Raw genomic sequence first — 20,738 nt, 5'->3', positions numbered from 1 at the left:
AGTTTCCAGTACCCACATCAAGTGACTCAGAACTGCATTGAGCTCCATCTCCAGGGTAGCTGGAGATTCCTGGCTTCCTCAGGCAACTACAGCACGTGCACGCGTCCACACACACACACACACACACACACACACACACACACACACACGTAATTTAAAACTAAAGTTGTTTTTCAAAATTAAATATTTTGGAAACCTTTTTTAAAAGCTTTAATTTTATGTATTTGGGTGTTTAGCTTGTACATATGTCTGTGCACCACTTTCATGCCTGGTATCTTTGAAGGCCAGAAAAGAGTATTAAATCCCCACGAACTGGGTTTGTAAACAGTTATAAGCCGCCATATGAGAGCTAGGAATCAAACTCTGTGTCCTCTTGAATAGACAGTGCTGTTCTCTGTGGAAACTAGTTTAGAAACATTAAAGCACATACAACATATAATAAAACAAAGATCTTCCTGTGGTTCTTAAAAATAATCAATCTGACTATTTTTGTTTGTTTTCAGGAATGTAAACTATTTTGAGGTAAATCTGAGGCATACTAACATTTTATGATAGACATTTGATAATTCGATGCAGGTGGGATACATACAACTGCATCAGGTGAAGGTGCCTGATGACCCGGTTGATCCCAGGATCCACATGGTGGAAGGAGAGGATGGAATCGACTTCTTCATCTCCACCCCTGGGTAGTAGCCTGACATATAACATAAGTAAACAAAAAACAATAAATGAATATAAATAAGGGTAAAATTTTAATAAAATATCCAAAAAATTTAATCTTTTAAAACAATCAAAGTATCACTTTTCAAATAAACAGTAATGATATAACCAAATATTCAAGTTGGTTTAGAGTCGTGGCAAGCAGTACAGTTTATGTGCTTTAATGTTGGTGTACAGCAGGGGGCAGTGTTTGAAAAGTAACTAACCCAGAAAACTTGACTATGTTATTTCAAAAAATCCTTTACTTAGAAATGAAGGGAGCCCTGGAGTCATCTTGTTGCATGATGCCCTTACAAGATAGTGAACAAGACAGAAAAACCATATTCATATTATAACTTGTTTAACATTAGAGTTTGGCATATGTTCTAATAAGCTAATTGTGTGTCTTTTTAATAAGACATTTAAAATGTTTTCTCAATGAAAGTTAGGCCTTGCTATACAGTTTTAAAACTATTGGTGAATCTAGGTGAAAGACGCTTGGCTACTCATTGAACTATTTCAATTTCTTTATAAGTTTGAAATATAAGATAGAAAAAAGTAGAGTTTTAGTTTTAGAATACACCAGCTATGATAAAATTTAGAAATCCTCCTCACTAAATATAATAAATTATCAATAACTCTTTCTCACACTATTCAAGTGAATCAACTATAGGGGCCAAACAATAAGTACTCTGGTGATTGTATAAAGGGAAATATTGCCTTAAGGTTTAAAGTCAACTATCTTATAGCAGTTGTATTAGTGAAAGCAAACCATTAATACTCATTTCTAACTTTTCCTTGTAGTATCTTTTGGCTATGACCTTTGTTTATTTCAAGAGAGCTAAATTTACTATAAATGAACATACCAGGATAAATTTCTTTATTGCTCTGTAAGTATGCTTTCTACTAAGTGAATTTTATTGGTTATTTACAATATGTGTGATCTGTAATTTAAAGCAGAAATATTTAAATTTTATGGCTATTTTTAATAGGCCTCATTGTATATGGAAATTATATATTTTTCACTTCAATAGGATAGTTTTGTGCTCTTTTCATTGTCTTACATTACAGGCCAGAAATTTGTTGTTCCCACTTCAGGTTACATTGTATCTTTTACATTTTTAACAGTGCTCTCATATAAACTTCCCCAACACACACTCTCACACTCTCTCTCTCTCTCTCTCTCTCTCTCTCTCTCTCTCTCTCTCTCTCTCTCTCTCTCTGTGTGTGTGTGTGTGTGTGTGTGTGTGTGTGTTTGTTTGTTTTGTTTTTGTTTTGTTTTTTTTTTGAAACAATGTAGCCTTGTCTGTGCTGGAACTCACTCTGTAGGCCAAACTAACCTTGAACTCACAAAGATCCACTTACCTCTGCTTCCTGAGTGCTGATTAACAGTGTATACCACCACATCCAGCAAGTTATATATATTTTAAAAGCCAGACTATTTTCTTTTAAATTGCCAGTTAGTATGTAATAAAACCATCATCATACTTTTATAATGTGAGCCTTTGAGGAAAATGTTTTGCATATATTCTTTGTAGGTCTATATCTAAAAGATAGGAATTACATATATTTAATACTTTTGTGTTCACTGATGGTGTCATCAGACACTGAATATTGTTTATTTTCCAGATTTTCTGTTGATATCACATTAACTAGTGATAACTTTGCTATTTGTTAAATTGTTTTAATGATGTCTTTTTCTAATTTATAGGTCATAATTTAGTTAGGAAAAAATATAATTTCAGGCTGACATAAAACTCAGTGGTGGAATTCTTGCCTAGTATGCACAAAGCTCTGGGTAACTTCTCAGCACTGCCCTGCCCTCTGACAGGGTCTCTTTGTATAGACCTGGCTGTTCTGGAACCTGTTCTCTAGACCAGGCTGGCCTTGAATTCAGAGATCTACCTGCCTCTACCTGCTGAGTGCTGGGATTAAAGATGTGTGCCACCATTCAGCACTAAGCTTAAACGTAAGAGTCCAATTTAGAAGCTGTGGTATGCCGGGAAGTAGAGTGCTTCCCTTATATGCACGAAACCTTGGGTTCAGTTACTAGCAACTCCCCCTCCCCAACCAAGAAAAGAACAAAGAATATGCTTTTTCTACCCTATACTTGGACACAGTGATGCAAAGAGAATGTATATACATAATTTTAAGTGTTAAATTAGGGAACTATATACAAGCATTGCAGCACTGGGGGCTGGAGAGATTGGCTCAGTAAGATGGCTGCTCTTCTAGAGGACTGGGGTTCAATGCCCAGCACAGCTATCAGATCCAGGGAATCTGATGCTCTCTTCTGGCCTCTGTGGGCACTAGGCACACCCATGGTTCACAGATACACATGCAGACATGACACTCAAATACATAAAAATAAATAAATAGAAAACACTGGAGTATCACAATAGTTGTCAGCATTGAGGAGTAAGGTTTTTTTTAAATTAATTTTTATTTATATGAGTACACTGTAGCTGTCTTCATACACACCAGAAAAGGGCACCAGATCCCATTACAGATGGTTGTGAGCCACCATGTGGTTGCTGGGAATTGAACTCAGGACCTCTGGAAGAGGTTAAGGCAGTGCTCTTAACCACTGAGCCATCTCTCCAGCCCCGAGGAGTAAGTTTTAACATCTATTTAATTCAGAATCAGAATTGGTCGAAAAATCAGACCAGAAGAGCTTGATCTAGGATTAATTAGACATTTTCTAGAACATAGGGGAAAAAAAGAGCTGAATTTAACATTTGATGATGATTGGTAAACTGGAAGAATTTAATAGTAATAGCTAATTCTATTATGTATAATATTATGTATAAATCACCACATCTTATATATTTATACATTTAGTTTTCTTGGGTTTTGCTTTTTGTTTCTTCAAGACAGGGTTTCTCTGTGTGTAGCTCTGGCTGTCCTAGAACTCCTGTAGAGCAGGCTGGCCTCAAACCCACAGAGATCCACCTGCCTCTGCCTCCAGAGTGCTTAAAGTCATGCACCACCACTGCCCAGCCCATGTAGGCTTCTTATGAAATGCATTTTTTGTTCCTGTCTTGTAAACAAGGAAACACTTTGACTTTATAGACAATAAAGCACTTTGAAGGTCAGGGAAATGAGTGAGAGGCCAGGTATCGTAGTACACAGCCATTTCCCCAGCATTTAGGAAGCTGAGGTGGGAGGATCATGAGTTTGAGGCTAGCCCGGGCAAGAAAAAAAGCAGAGATGCAAATGCATGTATGATATTCCCAAGACCCAAACTCAGCCTTAATGCTGTTAATTTGCCATTTATATATTTCAGTATTAAATCCATATTCAGTATCATACTATTGTGTAGTTTTCTCCATCTGAGAATTAAAGACAAGCTAAAAATTGCTGTAGTGCAAATCTAAGTAGAAGCCTGAAATTGGACTTGTTTCACTTGTTTTGTAATTATAGCCACTGTGTAGTTATAATTTAAGATTGCACTGCTTAACGTATTATATTATATTTCAGGTAACCCAAATTATAATTTCCATCCTGTGTCCATTCGTGTTTTCTGTAGACTCACTCAGTATTTCTTTTCATTAAGCATCTCTTATTAGCCACAGTTCTAAAGCTCACAATTTCTTTCTATAGTCATGTAATGTTTCCTTTCAGTATTCTTGTAACACCCTGAATTTCTTTTTTCCTCTTATTTTTTTTTTAATTTTTTGAGACAAGGTATTTGTAGCCTAGGCTGGCCCCAAACTCTGTGTAGCCAAGGATGATCTTGACTGGATCCTCCTTCCTTCCTACCTTTGCCTTCCAAATGCCACCACCATGCCCAGCAATACTGTGTCATCCTCCCACATCCTCTTCTACACTTACTGGTTACGTGCTTTTTTTCCCTCCTTTGCCTAGTTATTGAATGAGTTCAAATCCAGCCAAGGCAATTTAGAAAGACTTTGACTTAAAATAAAAGGTAAAAAGAGGAGTGGAATTCAGTCGGTGGTAGAACACTTGCCTAACATGCTGAGGTCTTTAGCCTTCCTTTCTTGCTAACTTTAAGCCTTTTCAAAAATGCTGATAGAACCTACTTGGGGTTAGATCAGCTTCCTTGGCTTGAAGATATCTTTCAACAAAGAACCCTAGTAGAAAATCCTAGCTACTATCCTTCAAATCTTCCCCATTTCCTCTGTTAATTTCCTTTGAAATCCATTGAATATGCTGTTATATACTGTATTCTGCTTTCCAAATCTGTTTAACAATTTGGAGGTATTTTGCCTAAACACTGGCAGATTTTAATGAGTGTAGTAAGTGTTTCTATTTAGGAATCTATATTATAAATAGATGGGCATGATAGCCCTCTCCTGTAATGCTCTCAGTATGCAGGAGGCTGAGCTAGAATGATCCTAGACTAAGACCAGCATGGATTATATAGGGAATTCCAGGCTAGCTTGAGCTTTGTGAAACGATCCTGTCTTAACCCACCTGCACTCTCACCACATGCACAGACACATGCTTTAACCCACCACTCAGGAGACAGCAGCAGTCTCTGAGTTTGAGGGCAGTCTGGTCTACACAGCAGATTCTAAGTATCCAGGACATCATAGTGAGACCTTGTCTAACAAACAAACAAAAAGATCAAGAAAGAAAGAAAGAAACCTTTGTAAATATCTGTACCTTGAGCATCACGGACATGATGGAAAGGCATTACTAGGTGGGTTTAAGGAGTGAAGGTAGAGAGCCCTTGCCCTCTCCCCCTGAATGCTCACATTCCTTCTGAACAGGAGATTAGCTGTAGGATTCTGGGAAGGGGAGAATAAAGAGCGTAGTATGTATGAAGGATCTTGCAGTCATGGGCTCAGTTAAGGAACTACAGTATTGTTTGGTGTCATTGTTTGGCTAGCTTGTTGCCTGTAATGATGGGAAGCTTGGAGCCATATATAAGCTCCATACTGCTCAGCATGTGGCACAGGCAAAGGTGATTGCTTCTGGCCTTTTGCATGGAGGACACAAAGAAGCAGTTAGAGTCACATGGATAGTTGATAATACTCAATGCAGTGGCAACTACCTCAGTGTTACACATTTTTTATATTCTCTGAGCTACATTTTGGATATTTCTTTAAATGTATCTTCCATTACTAATTCAATCTTAATTATATTTGTTAAGCATTTTATGTATACTATTTTTAATTTTTTTCAAATACACTTATTTTTACAAATGTTTTAGTTATTTTATTTGTTTGAGTATGTGACTATGTATATGTGTGAGTTTATGTGCACCATTTACATTAGGTGCCTGGAAAGGTCAGAAGATGGTGTGAGATCCTCTGGAACTGGAGTTCGAGGTATTATGAGATGCTGGATATGGGTACTAAGAACTGAAGCCAGGTCCTCTGCAAGAGCAGTAATCACTCTTCACCATGGAGCTATCTCTCCAACCTGGACACAGTTATTTTTGTATTCTGTTTAGATTTGGGGTTCTGTTCTGCTCATGGTGTCTTGCTTCCTTGTATGTTTGGAATGTCTTTGTTGTAAAAGTGACCTGTGGAGCCTGCACTGCTTCTGACTGGGAATCTATCCCATTATTAACTTTATCCCTGTAACATCTTGCCTCATTTTTGTTTTTGTGGAACAGGGTTGCATGTGGCCCAGGCTGGACTTAGACTTACTATATAGCTGAGAATAGCTTTGACCTCATGGTTCTTCTGCCTGAATTCCTTAAATACTGGGATTAGAGATGTGTGCCAACACACTAGTTTAATGTGTCTTTCTTTTCTGACTGCTTTTAAAGATTTTTATCAATGCTTTTGAGCAATTCATCTATGATGTACCATCATATAATTTTCATGTGATTTTTTGTTTCTTACTCATTTCTTATTCAACTATAAGTGTATTTTCAATTTATCTACTTTTTTGAGCATATCGGATAGTTAGAGTAAGCGGGTAGAGAGGTGGCTCAGGGGTTAAGAGCACTGGCTGCTCTTCCAGAGGATCTGGGTTCAGTTTCCAGCACCCACATGACCGCTCACATTTGTCTCTAATTCCAGTTCCAGAAGATCTGACCCCCTCAAGCAAACATACATGTAGGCAAAACCAACAAACAAAATAAGAGTAAATTATTATATTAAAATAGTTATAAATGTTTTAATGTCCTCCTGTATATCAGTTTTGGGTTGGTTTTGATTGAGTATTTTCCTTATCATGGTTTGTATTTTTCTGCTTATCTTTATGTCTGGTCCCCCTCAAGTATTTGGCAAAATACTGACTTCCAAATGTGTATGAGGGATCTGTTTGAATATAGCCCAAAGAAAGATAAGAAAAGAGAGTACCCTACAGTCATTCATCTAGAACTATAAACAGTTCTCCTCAGCCAGAGTGAAAAGCCACAGTTCCTGGAATAATAAGGAAAATACCCTAGAAAAGTCTTGCCTTGGAAAGGAGCTAGTAAGGTCCAGATTGAACATTGTTTGCAGATTCATCTATGAAGTCAGAAATCCTCAAAAGAGATTGATTCAAGGTAACTTTCTTGCATCCCAGAACAGTTCAACAGTTGTAGGACTACAGAAACCCTAGAAGGTGCAACAAGCCATACAATCTGTTGTGTCATTGCTTTTGTTATGTATTTTAGATAGGAGTATCCATTATGTATTGATAATTCTTTCATATTTCTTTTTTTCTTATCTATCGTTCTTGCCCTTACCCATTTCTTTCTTGGGTTGTTCATCCACTTTGTTAGATATCTGGCTAATACAGTTGAAGAAGATGAAGAAGAAGCCAAGTACGAAATTTTTCCATGGGCTTTAGGGAAAAATTGGAGAAAATTGTTCCCTAATTTCTTAAAGTTACGGGACCAGCTGTGGGACAGAATTGACTATAGGGCTATTGTAAGCCGGCGCTGCTGTGAAGAGGTAAGTGTTTAAGGTTATTTCTTATAATCTATCTTTGCTATCCAAGTTTCCTTGGACTATTTACTTATCTTTGGGTTGGGTTGGTTTTTTTCTTCTTTATTTGGGGATAAATTCCTGCAAGTAGCCTGGCCTGCTATGGAACCCACAGTCCCATTTTGTTCCCGTCAGTTTTAGAATAAAAGTGTACCATGCAGCTATGACCTCCCTACTTAGTTTTGAATGATCTATGTCTGCCTTTCTCTTTGTACATGTATACGATCATTAGTCTCGGTCACTATTATGAGTATAACTTTTATATTCTGTTTCTATTTGAATTTTATCACATTTATTAAAAATTGTAATATCCATTTTTCAGAGAAGACTAGTTCTATATTATTCTTATTATAGTATCCCCCTCCTCCCATCTAAAAAATCACCAGTATCCTAGCAAAAGCTTTGTGGACATACTAAAGCATCTTATTATTGTAAAATTAGAGGTGAATAATAATTTCCACTAAAGTACATGAATTTTCAAGTTTCTACCATTGATGCCAATAGCATGGTTACATAAATTAAATAAATTTAAATATGTTTAAAATCCATACCCCTTTTCTCAAAGAATATGAAAAAAATCAAGGTTTCATGAATTCTCCCATTAACCCTTGCATTTCCTCTTCCTGTAAGTGGACAGAGACTTCTGAAGATAGTCTGCTACTCTCTTGACCCAGAAAACCCTACAAAATCATGCAAATCAAGAGGTTCAAATCTTCCTCACTTTTAGAACACTCATTAAACTGCCCAGACTGTCAAGGGCATGCATATCCAAAAAGCGACCAAGTATCTGAAAGATGTCACTTTAAAGAAGCAGTATTCTGGGATTGAATAGTGAAGTTGGTGGGTACACCCAGGCTGAACAGTGGGGCTGGTCTCAGGATTGGTGGTCAAAAATGAATGCTGAATTTTTGTTGTACATACCTAAAAGTACAGAAAGTAATGCTGAACTTAAGGGTTTAGGTGTAGATTCTCCAGTCATTGAACATACTCAGTAATCAGAGCACCTAAGATGTATGGGCAAACTCACAGAGCTTATGTCTGGACGTGTGAGCTTCCCGCCTCAATGAGATGACTGATCCTCACTGAAAAGGAACAAATTGTCCCTAAGCCAGAAGAGGTTACACACACACACACAGACACACAGACACACACACAGACACACACACACACACACACACACACACACACACACACACACACAGATGTAACGGGAGAAACTGAAGCAACAAAAACTTATGGCATAGAAATAAACTCAACGGAAAATAAATGCAGATAAAAGTTTTAAAAAGTACATTGTTTTCTTTTTAAATTTAATTGTCTTAAATTTAACTTGAGACAGGGCCTCTATAGCCCTGCTGTCCTGGAACTGTCTCTGTAGACTGGGCTCGCTCACAGATCCTACTGTCTTTGTCTCCCAGTAGATAGGGCTAAAGGTGTGCACCTTCATGCCCAGCACGTTGTTTTCTTAACATCAGAGTTTATTACGAGAATCTTATTTGTAAGTTATTTTAACCAAATATTTTATTAGTACTTTAAATAACCAAAGTTATAGAATAAAATTAAGTGGAAGCGAAAATTATTGTTAACTCTTGTATTACTGTTTCAGAACTTTGAGAAATGTAAACTAGATAAATCTGTAATTAAATCCTACCCAGTTAAATAACCATAGAGCAAAGGAGCCCAAACCGATGGATTCATTTCAAACTTGAGTAAAGACTTTGACTGCATGTCACAGAATTTGACCCATAATTCTCATTGTTAATTATATTTGTTACTGAGAGAAGATGTAACAAGTATGCATATTTAAATTTGGATTATTGGCTCTTAGAGGAAATGCAAGGAGTCAGAAATAACAGAGGACAGAAAATAAAAGGGAAGACCACATGGCAGGCCAAGACTATACAAAGTTAAATTCAATGGGAAAAGATAAAAAGTTGCATATACAGGGATTCTAAAATTAATATACTGTCATTCAAACTGAACTAATCCATTTACATGATAGCGAAAGAATCCTGTAACTTATGTCTCTATTTCTTGTATCCCTTTTTTTAATGTCTCTACTTGGGTCAATGTTGCAGTCCATTCCTGTAATCTCAGTCCTCAGGAGACTGAGGCAGGAGGATCTCAAGTTCATGGAAATTCTGGACTATACAAATAGTGAGACTTTGTCTTAAAAAGAAATAAATGCCAATTACATAGCAATTTGCCAACCTTGAAAGTGATAGCGGGCCATATTTAAATATTCTAATTTTTCCGAGTACATGCTACTCTGCTTCTGTTCTGTTCTGTTCTCTTCCATTCTCTTTAGAACTGTATTGTAAAGCCCCTTCTCTATTCAACAGAACCTTGTCAAAGCCTCCTATAGCTTTATGATGCCAAAGCATAGGTTAGCTTTTAGTTTTTGGTCCTCAACTTAGCAGCATTTGGCACATATTTCCCTGTTACACTGCTTTCATGTGCTTTTCCAAATATTGGGATTGAGGGTTTTCCCATTTATTTTGTCAGTTCTCTTTCATCTCACCAGCCTTATTACAGTGTCTGAGAGCTCAGTTCTTGCCTCAACTAGAATTAACTTAGTAATGATCTTGTTCATTCTCAATACATTAACTACGAGGGGCTGGAGTGATGGCTCAGCAGTTTAAAACCACTCCCTAGTCATCCAGAAGACCAGAGTTCAGTTCCCGGCACCCATATCTGGCAGCTCACAACCACCTGCAACTCCCAACTCCTAGGAGCGGTCCCTGCAGGCAGATGCATGTGTTCATACACATAAAAGCTATTTTCAGAAGACTTTAACATAGAGATCTAAAGGAAGCTCCTAAGTCCAGATGTGCACATCAGATTGCTTGTTTATTACATTGTCTGATTGAACCTTAAACTCGACATGTATAAAATTCTATTCCTGATTCCTACACACAGACCAACAACCTTGCCTTTTGCAGTCTTCTATGTATTAGTAATGAGCAGTTCCATCCTAGTTGGCTCATGTCACAAACTGTATCTTTGGCTTTTTACTTCCCCCTTGTGTCCTTGCCTTAAACTATTCAGGGGGCTGGAGAGATGGTTAAATGGTGAAAAGCAGGGCTGCTCTTCCAGAGGCTCCTAGTTCAATATCATGGCTTCTCACAACTGCCTGTAATTCCAGCTTTTGGTGATCTGATGCCCACTTCTGACCTATGTGGGCACCAGACACTAGACATACAAGTGGTACAGGCACACATGCTGAGAAAACACCCTTACACATAAAAATAAAATTTAAATTTAAAAACACTAGCATTCTACTATTTCTAGCATTTCTGCCACTGTTTACCACTGGTTGCCTTAAATGTTATCAGAGCTTTGCAAACAGTCTCTCCTGGACATAGAATGCACCTTAGTGGTAGAGTATTTGCCAGGCAAACAGAAAGCCTAGGGTTTAATCCCAGTACCTTAAAACAAAAGCAACAAAGAGTTTCATCTAACCCCCTATAGACTGCTCTTTATATAATTGTGAAAGTAATCGTGTGTTAAGCTTCTGTACAGTATGTTTTTTTAAAATTATTTATTCAATGTATGTGAGTACAATGACACAGACACACCAGAAGAGGGCATCAGATCCCCTTACAGATGGTTGTGAGCCACCATGTGGTTGCTGGAGTTGAACTCAGGACCTCTGGAAGAGCAGTCAGTGCTCTTAACCGCTGAGCCATCTCCCCAGCCCCCAGTATGTTTTTTAAATTGTATTTGTTACAGGTATTTTTACCTGCATGTATATCTCTACCACATGCATTCCTGGTGCCCACAGACCCCAGAAGAGGGCATCAGAACTCCTGGGAGTAGAGTTGTAGACTGTTGCAAGCCATTAGGTGGGTGTGGGACTGGAACTTAGGGATCCTGGAAGATTAGCCTAATGCTCTTAAACACCAAGCCATCTCTCCAGTCCCCACCACAAGGAAATCTTTTTCATGACTTCTTTTCAAAACCTCTCTCTCCCAGTAAGCACCAACTACAAGGATCTTCTTGGTTGAGGGTGGGACTTTGTGTCAACCTCTACCTCTGAGTGCTAGAATTTTGTCTGGCTTGAATCCATGTAGGTTTGAATATGTGGAAGCTAAGTAGTAAGGTATGTTGTTAAGCATCCTATATATTTGTTATTGAAATCCCCATACTAGCATACTGTCAGTAAAAATAATCTTTAGTCTAATAGTCTAAAATTAAGCTAAACTGGAATAGTAGCTACCAATGTGCTTATAATAGTAATATGTATTTGCACAGTATTTTTAGTATTCAAATTCATAGTATTTGAATTAGTATAGCTCCCATAGGCGCATAAATATGAGTGTTCTACCTGCATGTATGTATGCATGTGTGTGTATGTATTATGTATGTATGTATGTATGTATGTATGTATATATGTGTGTGTATATTATGTATGTGTACCACAAGTGTTCCTGGTGCCCACTTCATAAGAAAGCATTAGATAGTCTGGAAATGGAGATACAGATGTTTGTCAGCTACCTATGTGTGCTAGGAACTCAATCCAGGTCCACTGAAAGGGCAACAAGTGCTCTTAACAACTGAACTATCTCTCCATCCCCTAGCCCCTTAGTTTTGTGTTCAGCTCCCTTAAATACTTGTTTGAAGAAAGATGAACCATAATTATATGCAAATAAAAATACACACTTTTATATATACATATATTCATACTATACATACATACTTGCATAAACTCTCACTGTCTGTATGTCCGGCTTCTCTGTAAAGAATGAAGAATATTTCCCTACGAACTCTGATCTTGGCTTCTTACATTATTGCTTCTTAGGCACAGTTCCTTTGTAGTGGAATTAATTTACATTCATGATGGCTTAATTTCTAGACATGACCACATATTAGAGAGGGTGCCTATCTACTGATAGAGACCCCATCCCACTGCCTTTCAAGTACCATAGAATATAGCAGTAGCTTGGAGGGAAAGACTTCTTTATGCTGCTTGTGTACTCTGATACAGTTGCTATAGTAACACCCTAGCTAACCTCTGTTAACTACTACTTGATTTCACATTAGTAACTTAGGAAGCAATAGTACTTGGGCAGAATAAAACAATAAAGGCATGCAAAAGAGATCCTCTATTGGGAATGTGCTAGAAATAGCTAAACTGGCTTGAGTTTCAGAACTAGATAGATAGCAGTGCTTCAGAAGGGATGGCAGTGTTAGAAGCACTACAAAATTCTAGTTGTCATGACTTAGAAGTAAGCTGGCTATAGCATATCTGTAAATATGGATACTTTGACTTCTTTTCATTATTTTTATCCTTTTAATTTCCCTTTCTTGTCTTACTACTTTACAGGGCTCAAAAACACAAGTACCACATTTTTTCTCTTTTGTGTATCTTAGATTTTTATAGAGATGTACACCATATATATATATATCATATCATATATATAACATATATAACATTATATATATATATGACATGAAAAATGTGACAGTGTCACATGCCTTTAATGCCAGCATGTGAGAGGCAGAGGCAGGTGGATCTCTGTGAGTCTGAGACCAAGCCTGGTCTCCAGGCCAGCCAAGGCTACCTAGAGAGATCCTGCCTCAAAATAATAATAATAATTTATAATAATATGATAGTAATAATAAATATTTAAAAGAAAGAAAAGCAACAAAACAAAAATATAAAGGGAACAAATAGGGAGGGTCAGGAGCAAAAAGGGTGAGGGTAGCTGAGTATGGGGTTACACTTGAATTACATTATTTCTGTCCTAGTTAAGGTTTTACTGCTGTGAACAGACACCATGACCAAGGCAACTCTTATAAAGACAACATTTAATTGGGGCTGGCTTACAGGTTCAGAGGTTCAGTCCATTATCATCAAGGTGGGAACATGGCAGCATCCAGGTAGGCATGGTGCAGGAGGAGCTGAGAATTCTACATCTTCATGTGAAGGCTGCTAGCAGAAGACTGACTTCCAGGCAGCTAGGATGAGGGTCTTAAAGCACATGCCCAGAGTGACACACCTACTCCAACAAGGCCATATCTCCAAGTAGTGTCACTCCCTGGCCCCATAATGTTGTTCAAATACATGAGTCTATAGTGCCATATCTAGCCATAGCATAATAAAGTCTATTTGTTCCAATTTCCAAAGTCTATCACAGTATCAACAATGTTAAAAGTCCAAAGTTTAAAGTCTCTTCTGAGAATCATCCAATATCTTAACTGTAATCCCCAAAGAAAGACAGGAAACCAGCTGGGCAAACTCCAAACTGCATCTCCATGTCTGATGTTAAAGCAGTTTTCAGATCTCCAGCTCCTTTTTCATCTTTGTTGACTGCAACAAACTTCTTTTCCCGGGCTGGTTCCATTCCCTGTTAGCAGCATTCCTCGGGAAATATCCTCTGGCTCTGGCATCTTGAAAATTTTGGTGCCTCCAAGGCATCTTCAATATTATGTGAGGTTCAAGTTGGACCTCTACTGAGACCCCTTGAATGAGACTCATGGAGGTGGTGATTGATGCAAAAACAAGAGGAGTTTTATTGTTTCAGCAAGCTGGGGCTGCCCTGCTTCAAGAGGGAGATGGCCCTGAGCAGAGTCTAATAGGGGATTATATACATTTGATAAGGGCAGAATTCAAACAACAGTAACTGCTCAAGATTCTATTGGTGGAGTGAAGTGACCTTCAAACTGATGAATCCATCATCAGTAGACCCTTTGGGACTTTCCAAAGAGGGTCGGTTGGGAGTCACAGGTGGCTTTGTCTGATAGCTGACTTGTAGTTGTTCCAGGACCTAAGCTGGCTCTACCCTTCCTGGAAGGAAGGAGTCTTAGTGTTTGAAGGTTTGTGGTAGAATTTTCCACTAGCCTTAGTTGACCCTAACTCTGGTTCTTCCCTCCTCCTTCTTCTTTTAGCATAGCTTCAATCCTGAAGCTTATAGTCTTCTAGCTCGTACTCCTGATTCTCTGCTTCCAGCTGTTTATATTGTTGCCTTAAGATCATTTACTGGACTGTATTTATTTGTTCTCTTATAAAAGCTACTAAGTGGTTTAAAATGCAGGGGCTGAAAGTCAGAACTAAAAGTAAAATTATCAACGGTCCTAGCAAGGTGGAAATCAAAGTGATAAACCAGGGAAAGCTATTGAACCAAGACTCAACCCATTCTTGGACATGTTCTCTTTCTCTTTTTCTCTTGGCAAATCCTTCTCTAATTTTGGTCATGGAATCTTTAACTACTCCTGAGTGATCTATGTAAAAACAGCATTCTTCCCAGAAGGTGCACAGACACCTTCTTGCTGGAGGAACAAGAGGTCTAAACCATGTCAGTTCTATAAGACCACATCAGAGAGAAAGATCAATGACTCTTGTAAATGGGAGATGGAAGTCTCAATTCTTTCAGTATCTGCATCTATAACTATCCTGAGTTTTTGATAGCTCTGTCCCTGGAGTACTAAGGAGGTAGTTCCAGTGGCTGCACCTGCTGCTCCCAGACCCAGGCTCAGAAGCAAAGGCACAGTTATAGCTACAGACTCTTTCTTGACTTGGTGGTCTCCGTCCCATCTATCTAGCATTTCTTCAAAAGGGTAGCTATTAGCCTTGGGACTAACAGTACTAGGACACAGAAATCTGTCCGGTTCAGTACTTGTGTGTGAACATAGGGAGCGAGGCTCATGGAGCAAGCCCACCATCTATTTTGGGGTGGTATAATGTATGAATCTCAGTAACCTGGGGAATAGGTAAGTTACACAAAGACTGTTAAGACAGTAGGACCTGCCCTAGGCAGAATCCAGGCCCCTTCACTGCCTTCAAGGTAAGACACATTCCTGATTTCTGAGCCTACCAGCAGGAAGATGATACATTAGACAGGGTGATATTTGAGGAGGTAAAAGCAATACCATCATAATAAGGGGGTGCTATATCATAGTAGCCAGCATGAGTTAGTAGCCCCAGGGTTAGATTCATTCAGCACATGGAAGGTTTGATGAGATCAGTCAAGGGTGCTGGGTTAGGTAGATATAGGGTCGGATTCTCTAAAGTATGGGGGCTATTATATGAGCTGACTGAGCTGTCAGAAGGGGGGCTCTGGCAGTTTTGGTGTGAAGCAGTGGGGCCTCCACCCATCCTGAAAGGGTATCTATAAAAACTATATTTGTGGGGGTTGGGGATTTGGCTCAGTGGTAGAGCGCTTACCTAGGAAGCGCAAGGTCCTGGGTTCGGTCCCCAACCCCGGAAAAAAAAAAAAGAAAAAACTATATTTGTAATCATACTTCCCAGGCTTGACCTCAGTGAAGTCTACTTCCCAAAAGACACCCGGTCTGCTTCCCCTGGGCCTTTTTTCTTTCCCTACCTTGGTGTGGTAGGCATTCACTTGTTGACAAACCTGGCATTTTTCTACTACTTCTTCTGCCAGATACCTCAGGTCCATGATGAATGCTTGAGAACCTTTGACTGTTTGTACTAGTTTCTTGGTGCCCAGATGAGTCCATTGGTGCATCTGGGTAAACAGATCTTTTGCTTGGACCCGAGGTAAAATAACTTTTCCTTCTTGTGTCTTGCATTGTCCATCTCATGTAAGGTAATAGTTGGTGGGGTAACCAGAGATTTGGACTACTTTCTCTGGGGAGTACGGTAGAAGGGGCCAACCCTTAGTCTAATCATCCACCCCGCTCTTTTGTCTCTATTAGTTGGACGGTGACAGTGGCAGGGTCTTTTGTAGCAACCCCTTTCACTGTTTTATCTGCAAAGTGGTTTCCCCTAGCTATGAAAGTCTCTCCTCTTTAGTGGCCTGGGCAGTGGGTGATGCTCACCTTTAGTGGTTTGAGGAGAGCTTCCAAGAGAGCCTTGGTCTTAGCTTTGTTCTTAATCTTGCAACTGGATGTCAGGATTCCCCTTTGCTTGTATATCGCCCCATGTACATGAGCAGTGGCAAAAGCATACCTGATATTGATATAGATGTTGATCTTTTTGCCAACTCCCTTGGTTAGTGTGATCAGTTCTGCTTTCTGGGCTAACATTCCAGGGAACAATGGTTCTGCCCAGAGCACTTGTTGCCCATCTACCATGGCTGTTCTGGCCTTGTGCTGCCTGTCTAGGCGATAGCTGCTGCCATCAGTGAACCAAGTAATCTCTATATTGGGCAGTGGTTGGTCAGAGAGATCTTTCTGCCACCCCTGTTCCTCTGCCAGGACCTGCAGATAGTCATGGGCAGGTACCTCAGGATCAGGGTCAGGTAATAGAGCAGCTGGGTTGAGGGTCACCCAGGTGTTAAAGTGACTCAATCCAAAGTCTGGTAGTGGGTCGCATGGGTGTTAGTGAGCCACTGATCAGGTGGCTGGTGCACTACACTCTGGAGGGCATGGGGGACAGCCAAGTCATGTCCCATGATCAGCTTATCCACATCCTTAACCAGGACTCCCTCTGTTGCTATTATCCTCAGGCAGGCAGGCAGGCCATCCAGCCAATACTGGGTCCAGTTTCTTTGATAGGTAAGCAATGGGGCGTTTCCAAGGGCCCAATGATTGGGTCAGCACCCCCTTAGCCATCCCTCGGTTTTCAGCCACAAAGACATGAAGAGACTTGCTGATGTCAGGCAGTCTGAGTGCAGGTACTTCCAAAAGAGCCATTTTAATGGCATTGAATGCATGTTGTTCCCCCTTACCACAGTAAAATCGGCAAACCCAGGAATCAAACACCTACAAAAGCCAGCCATCCCCAAAAATTCTCACACTTGTTTGGGGGTCTTTGGGACAGGGATATGAAAGATGGTTTTTTCCCTGGCCTCTGACAACCATCGCCTCCCATCCTCTAACAGGTACCCTAGGTAACTCACCTTACGTTGGCAGATTTGGGCTTCCTTGGCCAAGGCTCGATAACCCAACTTGCTTAGCTCTATCAGCAGCTGCTTAGTGCCCTGAGATAGTCTTCTTCAGTCTCTGCTGCAATTAGAAGGTCATCCACATTCTGCAGAAGGGTCACCTGTGAGTTAGACTTGTGTTAGATGTCATGATGTAGGGCCTCACTGAAGAGGGTTGGCCCACGAGTTCTTGAATCCCTGGGTCAGCCTGGTCCAGGCGAGCTGTCCCGTGATCCCCCTCTCGGAATCTTCCTAATCAAAAGCTAAAAGCTTTGGAGAGTCAAGGTTAAACAGAAAAAGGCAACTTTGAGGTCCAAATCTGTGTACCAGGTCCTTGTAGGTGGTAATGAGCTCAGCAGGGTGTAAGGATTAGGTACCGTGGGGCATATGTTGGTTGTTCACCAATTTACCTCATGCAGGTCCTGCACAGGGTGATAGTCTTGGGTGCCAGGTTTCTTGACAGGCAGGAGAGGCATGTTCCATGCCGACCAGCACCTCCTTAGCATTCCCCAAGTCTAGAAGCCTGTTAATGTGAGGCCAAATTTCCTCCAGGGCCTCCTGAGACATTGGGGTACTGGTGCATGGATATTGGGGTAGCCACAGCCTTCAGCTCTACATGAATGGGAGGATTCTTGGTAGCCTTGCCCATGCCTGCTGTTTCAGCCCAAGCCTGAGGCTACTTTTGGAGCCACCAGTCCATGTTTTGGGGCATCTTCTTGATATTCTCAGGCAGTTTGTATTCATCTTTCAATCTCATGGTCAGAACCTGCATAGGTTCCCCCTTGGGGCCTGTGATGGTAGGGCTCTTTGGGAGGAAGTGAATCTGAGCACCCATTTTGGTAAGTAAGTCTTGGCCAAGGAGGGGGTAAGGACACTCAGGTATGACTATGAAAGAGTGAGATACCCAGCCTATACCTAGATCAACAGATCTTCGGGTAGTCCACAAGTATTGTTTAGTCCCTGTGGCTCCTTGAACTCAAGACTTTTTCTTGGAGAGGGCTTCTCTGTTTGGAGGAGGACAGAGTGTTGTGACCCTGTGTCCACCAGAAACTGGGTAGGTTTCCCCTCTGCTTTCAGACTTACCCTCTGGGTTTGGGAAGGGGCTCCAAACCTCCCCTCCCCCGCCCTGAACCTAGTCTCTCTCTTCTCCCAGAGTTAAGACTCTTCAGGTCTGTGAGCCATTTTCCTTCTTTCTGGCCCCCTCTCCCTGCTTTTTCTTATTGGGACAATCTCTAGCCCAGTGGTCATGTTCTTTGCAATAGGCATACTGATCTTTCTCAGTGGAGCTCTCTGTCTCCTTACTTGAGGTGGAGGCTCCAGTCCCCTCCTGTTCTCTCTAACCACCACTGTCAGGATATTTTCTGATTTTCTGTCTTGGTGCTCTTCTCTTCGCAGTTCCCTTTCCTCTGCCTCTTTCTGTTTCCTCTCTTCCTTTTCTTCTTCTGTTTCCCTGTTGTGGTAAACTTTCTCAGCTACCTGCACTAGTTCCCTCAAAGACTTATCTTGTAAATTGTCTAGCATCTGGAGCTTCCTCTTTATGTCCTTCACATCTATAAACACCATAGTCAGTGTGGCCCTATGTTCCTCAGTGCTAGAATCATAGTATGTGATTGGCGGAAAGCCTCCATAAGTTGTTCTAGGAAGGCAGGAGGCGTCTCAGTGTGGCCCTGCTGTACCTCTTGCACCTTAGCTTAGTGGGTCACTTTGCTGTATCCTTGAGACCTGCCAAATTAGCCTGGCCATAGACTTTCAAGCACTCCTAACCCACTGCCACATTGTAGTGCCAGTCAGGCCTCCTGGTCTATGTTAGCAGGGTTCAGGGTTAGGACCCCACTATTTCCTGGAATGTTTTTCTTAGCCTCTAGGAGAATTTACTCCTCCTCTTTGGTGATAAAGACCTGCAAAAGCTGCTGACAGTCATCCCGAGTAGGTGGGTATGTAAAAAGAATGGACTCTTTACATTAGTGAGGCCCGTGGGGTTATCTGAAAGGGATGCGTGCTAAGCTTTCCAGTTATAGAGATCAGAGGTGGAAAAGGAACAGTATTGCATTGCCTGATTTCCTGTTGTACCTGCAGGCCCAAAGGCCCGCGGGGGAGGGCCGCAGTTGTGTTGGGATGCAGCTCTAAGCTTGGTGTCCCCATGGCAGGCCCTGTGTCCTCCTCTGGGGCATGAGTAAAGGGGCGCATGGGCCAGGGCCAGGAAAGCCTCAGCCTACTGGGCTCTGGTGGCCCACTTGGGGCAAGAGGGGGGTGGAGATGGGGGATGTGGATCAAGTAGAAGGAGATCTGCAGTTCCCAATTCCTGGAGAACTTCTGTCTTCTTCCCTGAGCCAACCAGTGGCTCAGACTGAGTTTTGAAAGTCAGAACTTTCAAGGGAGACAAGGAAGGACCCAAGCAGGGGGATTAGTTATAAGCTCTTTCCAGACAGTTATATAGGGGACCTGATCTGGTTGACCAGCAGATCCAGATTCGAGTCCTAGGGTCTTACATTTGACTGCCATGGTTGTGGGGAAATCGAAATTGATCCCAAAAACTGCCATTCAGACAGCCACAGGTTCTGGAGATTCTTTTTCTTTATGTCTACTGACAAGTTGTGTGCATGTCCCTGGATCTCATCCCAATGCTTCAGGACCAGATCCAGAGGGGTGGTAGAAAGTTTCTGTCCCATGTCCATAAATTTTGTCAGTCCAAGTCCAAGAACACACACACACACAAAAAAATAGTACATAGACCACTCACCCCTTCCACAGGCGGAACAAATGGGTTACCTGGTAACTCGGCTGGCTCACGCCAGGTCCCAAGTCTACAAGACCAAACAGGAGCGGGGTTTTCCCCACCCCCTCTGGAGAGGTCAGAGTGTCCTCCAGTTTCCCTTGGTCTTGGCATTAAGACACATCTGCCTGCTGCAAATGATGTCCCAGTTACTGTGGCTCTCTGAGCATTCCTGATGCTTGCAAGCACAAACCGAAAGCAAAACCACACACAAACACAAAAGCAATATAGAGGAGACACAGACAACCACAGTACCTGCCTGAGCTGTTCCTCTAATTCACCGACCTTTTGTGGGTCCCCCACAAGATGTGAGCGTCCAAGCCAACACACCAAATGTGAGGTTCAGGTTGGACCTCTACTGAGACACCTTGAATGAGACTCACAGAGGTGGTGATCAATGTAAAAACAAAAAGAGTTTTATTGTTTCAACCTGTTGGGGCCACCCCACTTCAAGAGGGTGATGGCCCTGAGCAGACTCTAATGGGATTATATACATTTGATAAGGGCAGAATTCAGGCAACAGTAATTGGGCAAGGTCCTATT

General features: G+C 41.0%; 1 protein-coding gene across 4 annotated transcripts in view; it reads left to right on the top strand.

Moving 5' to 3' along the window:
- The window catches only part of Spdya (speedy/RINGO cell cycle regulator family member A), a 47,554-nt gene that overhangs the window by 8,331 nt on the left and 18,485 nt on the right, over positions 1 to 20,738 (top strand). For all 4 annotated transcript variants that reach the window (XM_032908957.1, XM_032908959.1, XM_032908961.1 and 1 more), the window contains 2 exons: positions 1,504 to 1,589; positions 7,388 to 7,559. In XM_032908957.1, coding sequence (XP_032764848.1) covers positions 1,504 to 1,589; positions 7,388 to 7,559 — 258 coding nt within the window. The remainder of the gene's footprint in view (positions 1 to 1,503; positions 1,590 to 7,387; positions 7,560 to 20,738) is intronic.

Source organism: Rattus rattus, chromosome 7 (assembly GCF_011064425.1).
Source record: "Rattus rattus isolate New Zealand chromosome 7, Rrattus_CSIRO_v1, whole genome shotgun sequence".
NCBI classification, from domain to species: domain Eukaryota; kingdom Metazoa; phylum Chordata; class Mammalia; order Rodentia; family Muridae; genus Rattus; species Rattus rattus.
The sequence above is the reverse complement of the archived record's forward strand: the minus strand, read 5'-3'. Positions and strand labels throughout refer to the sequence as shown.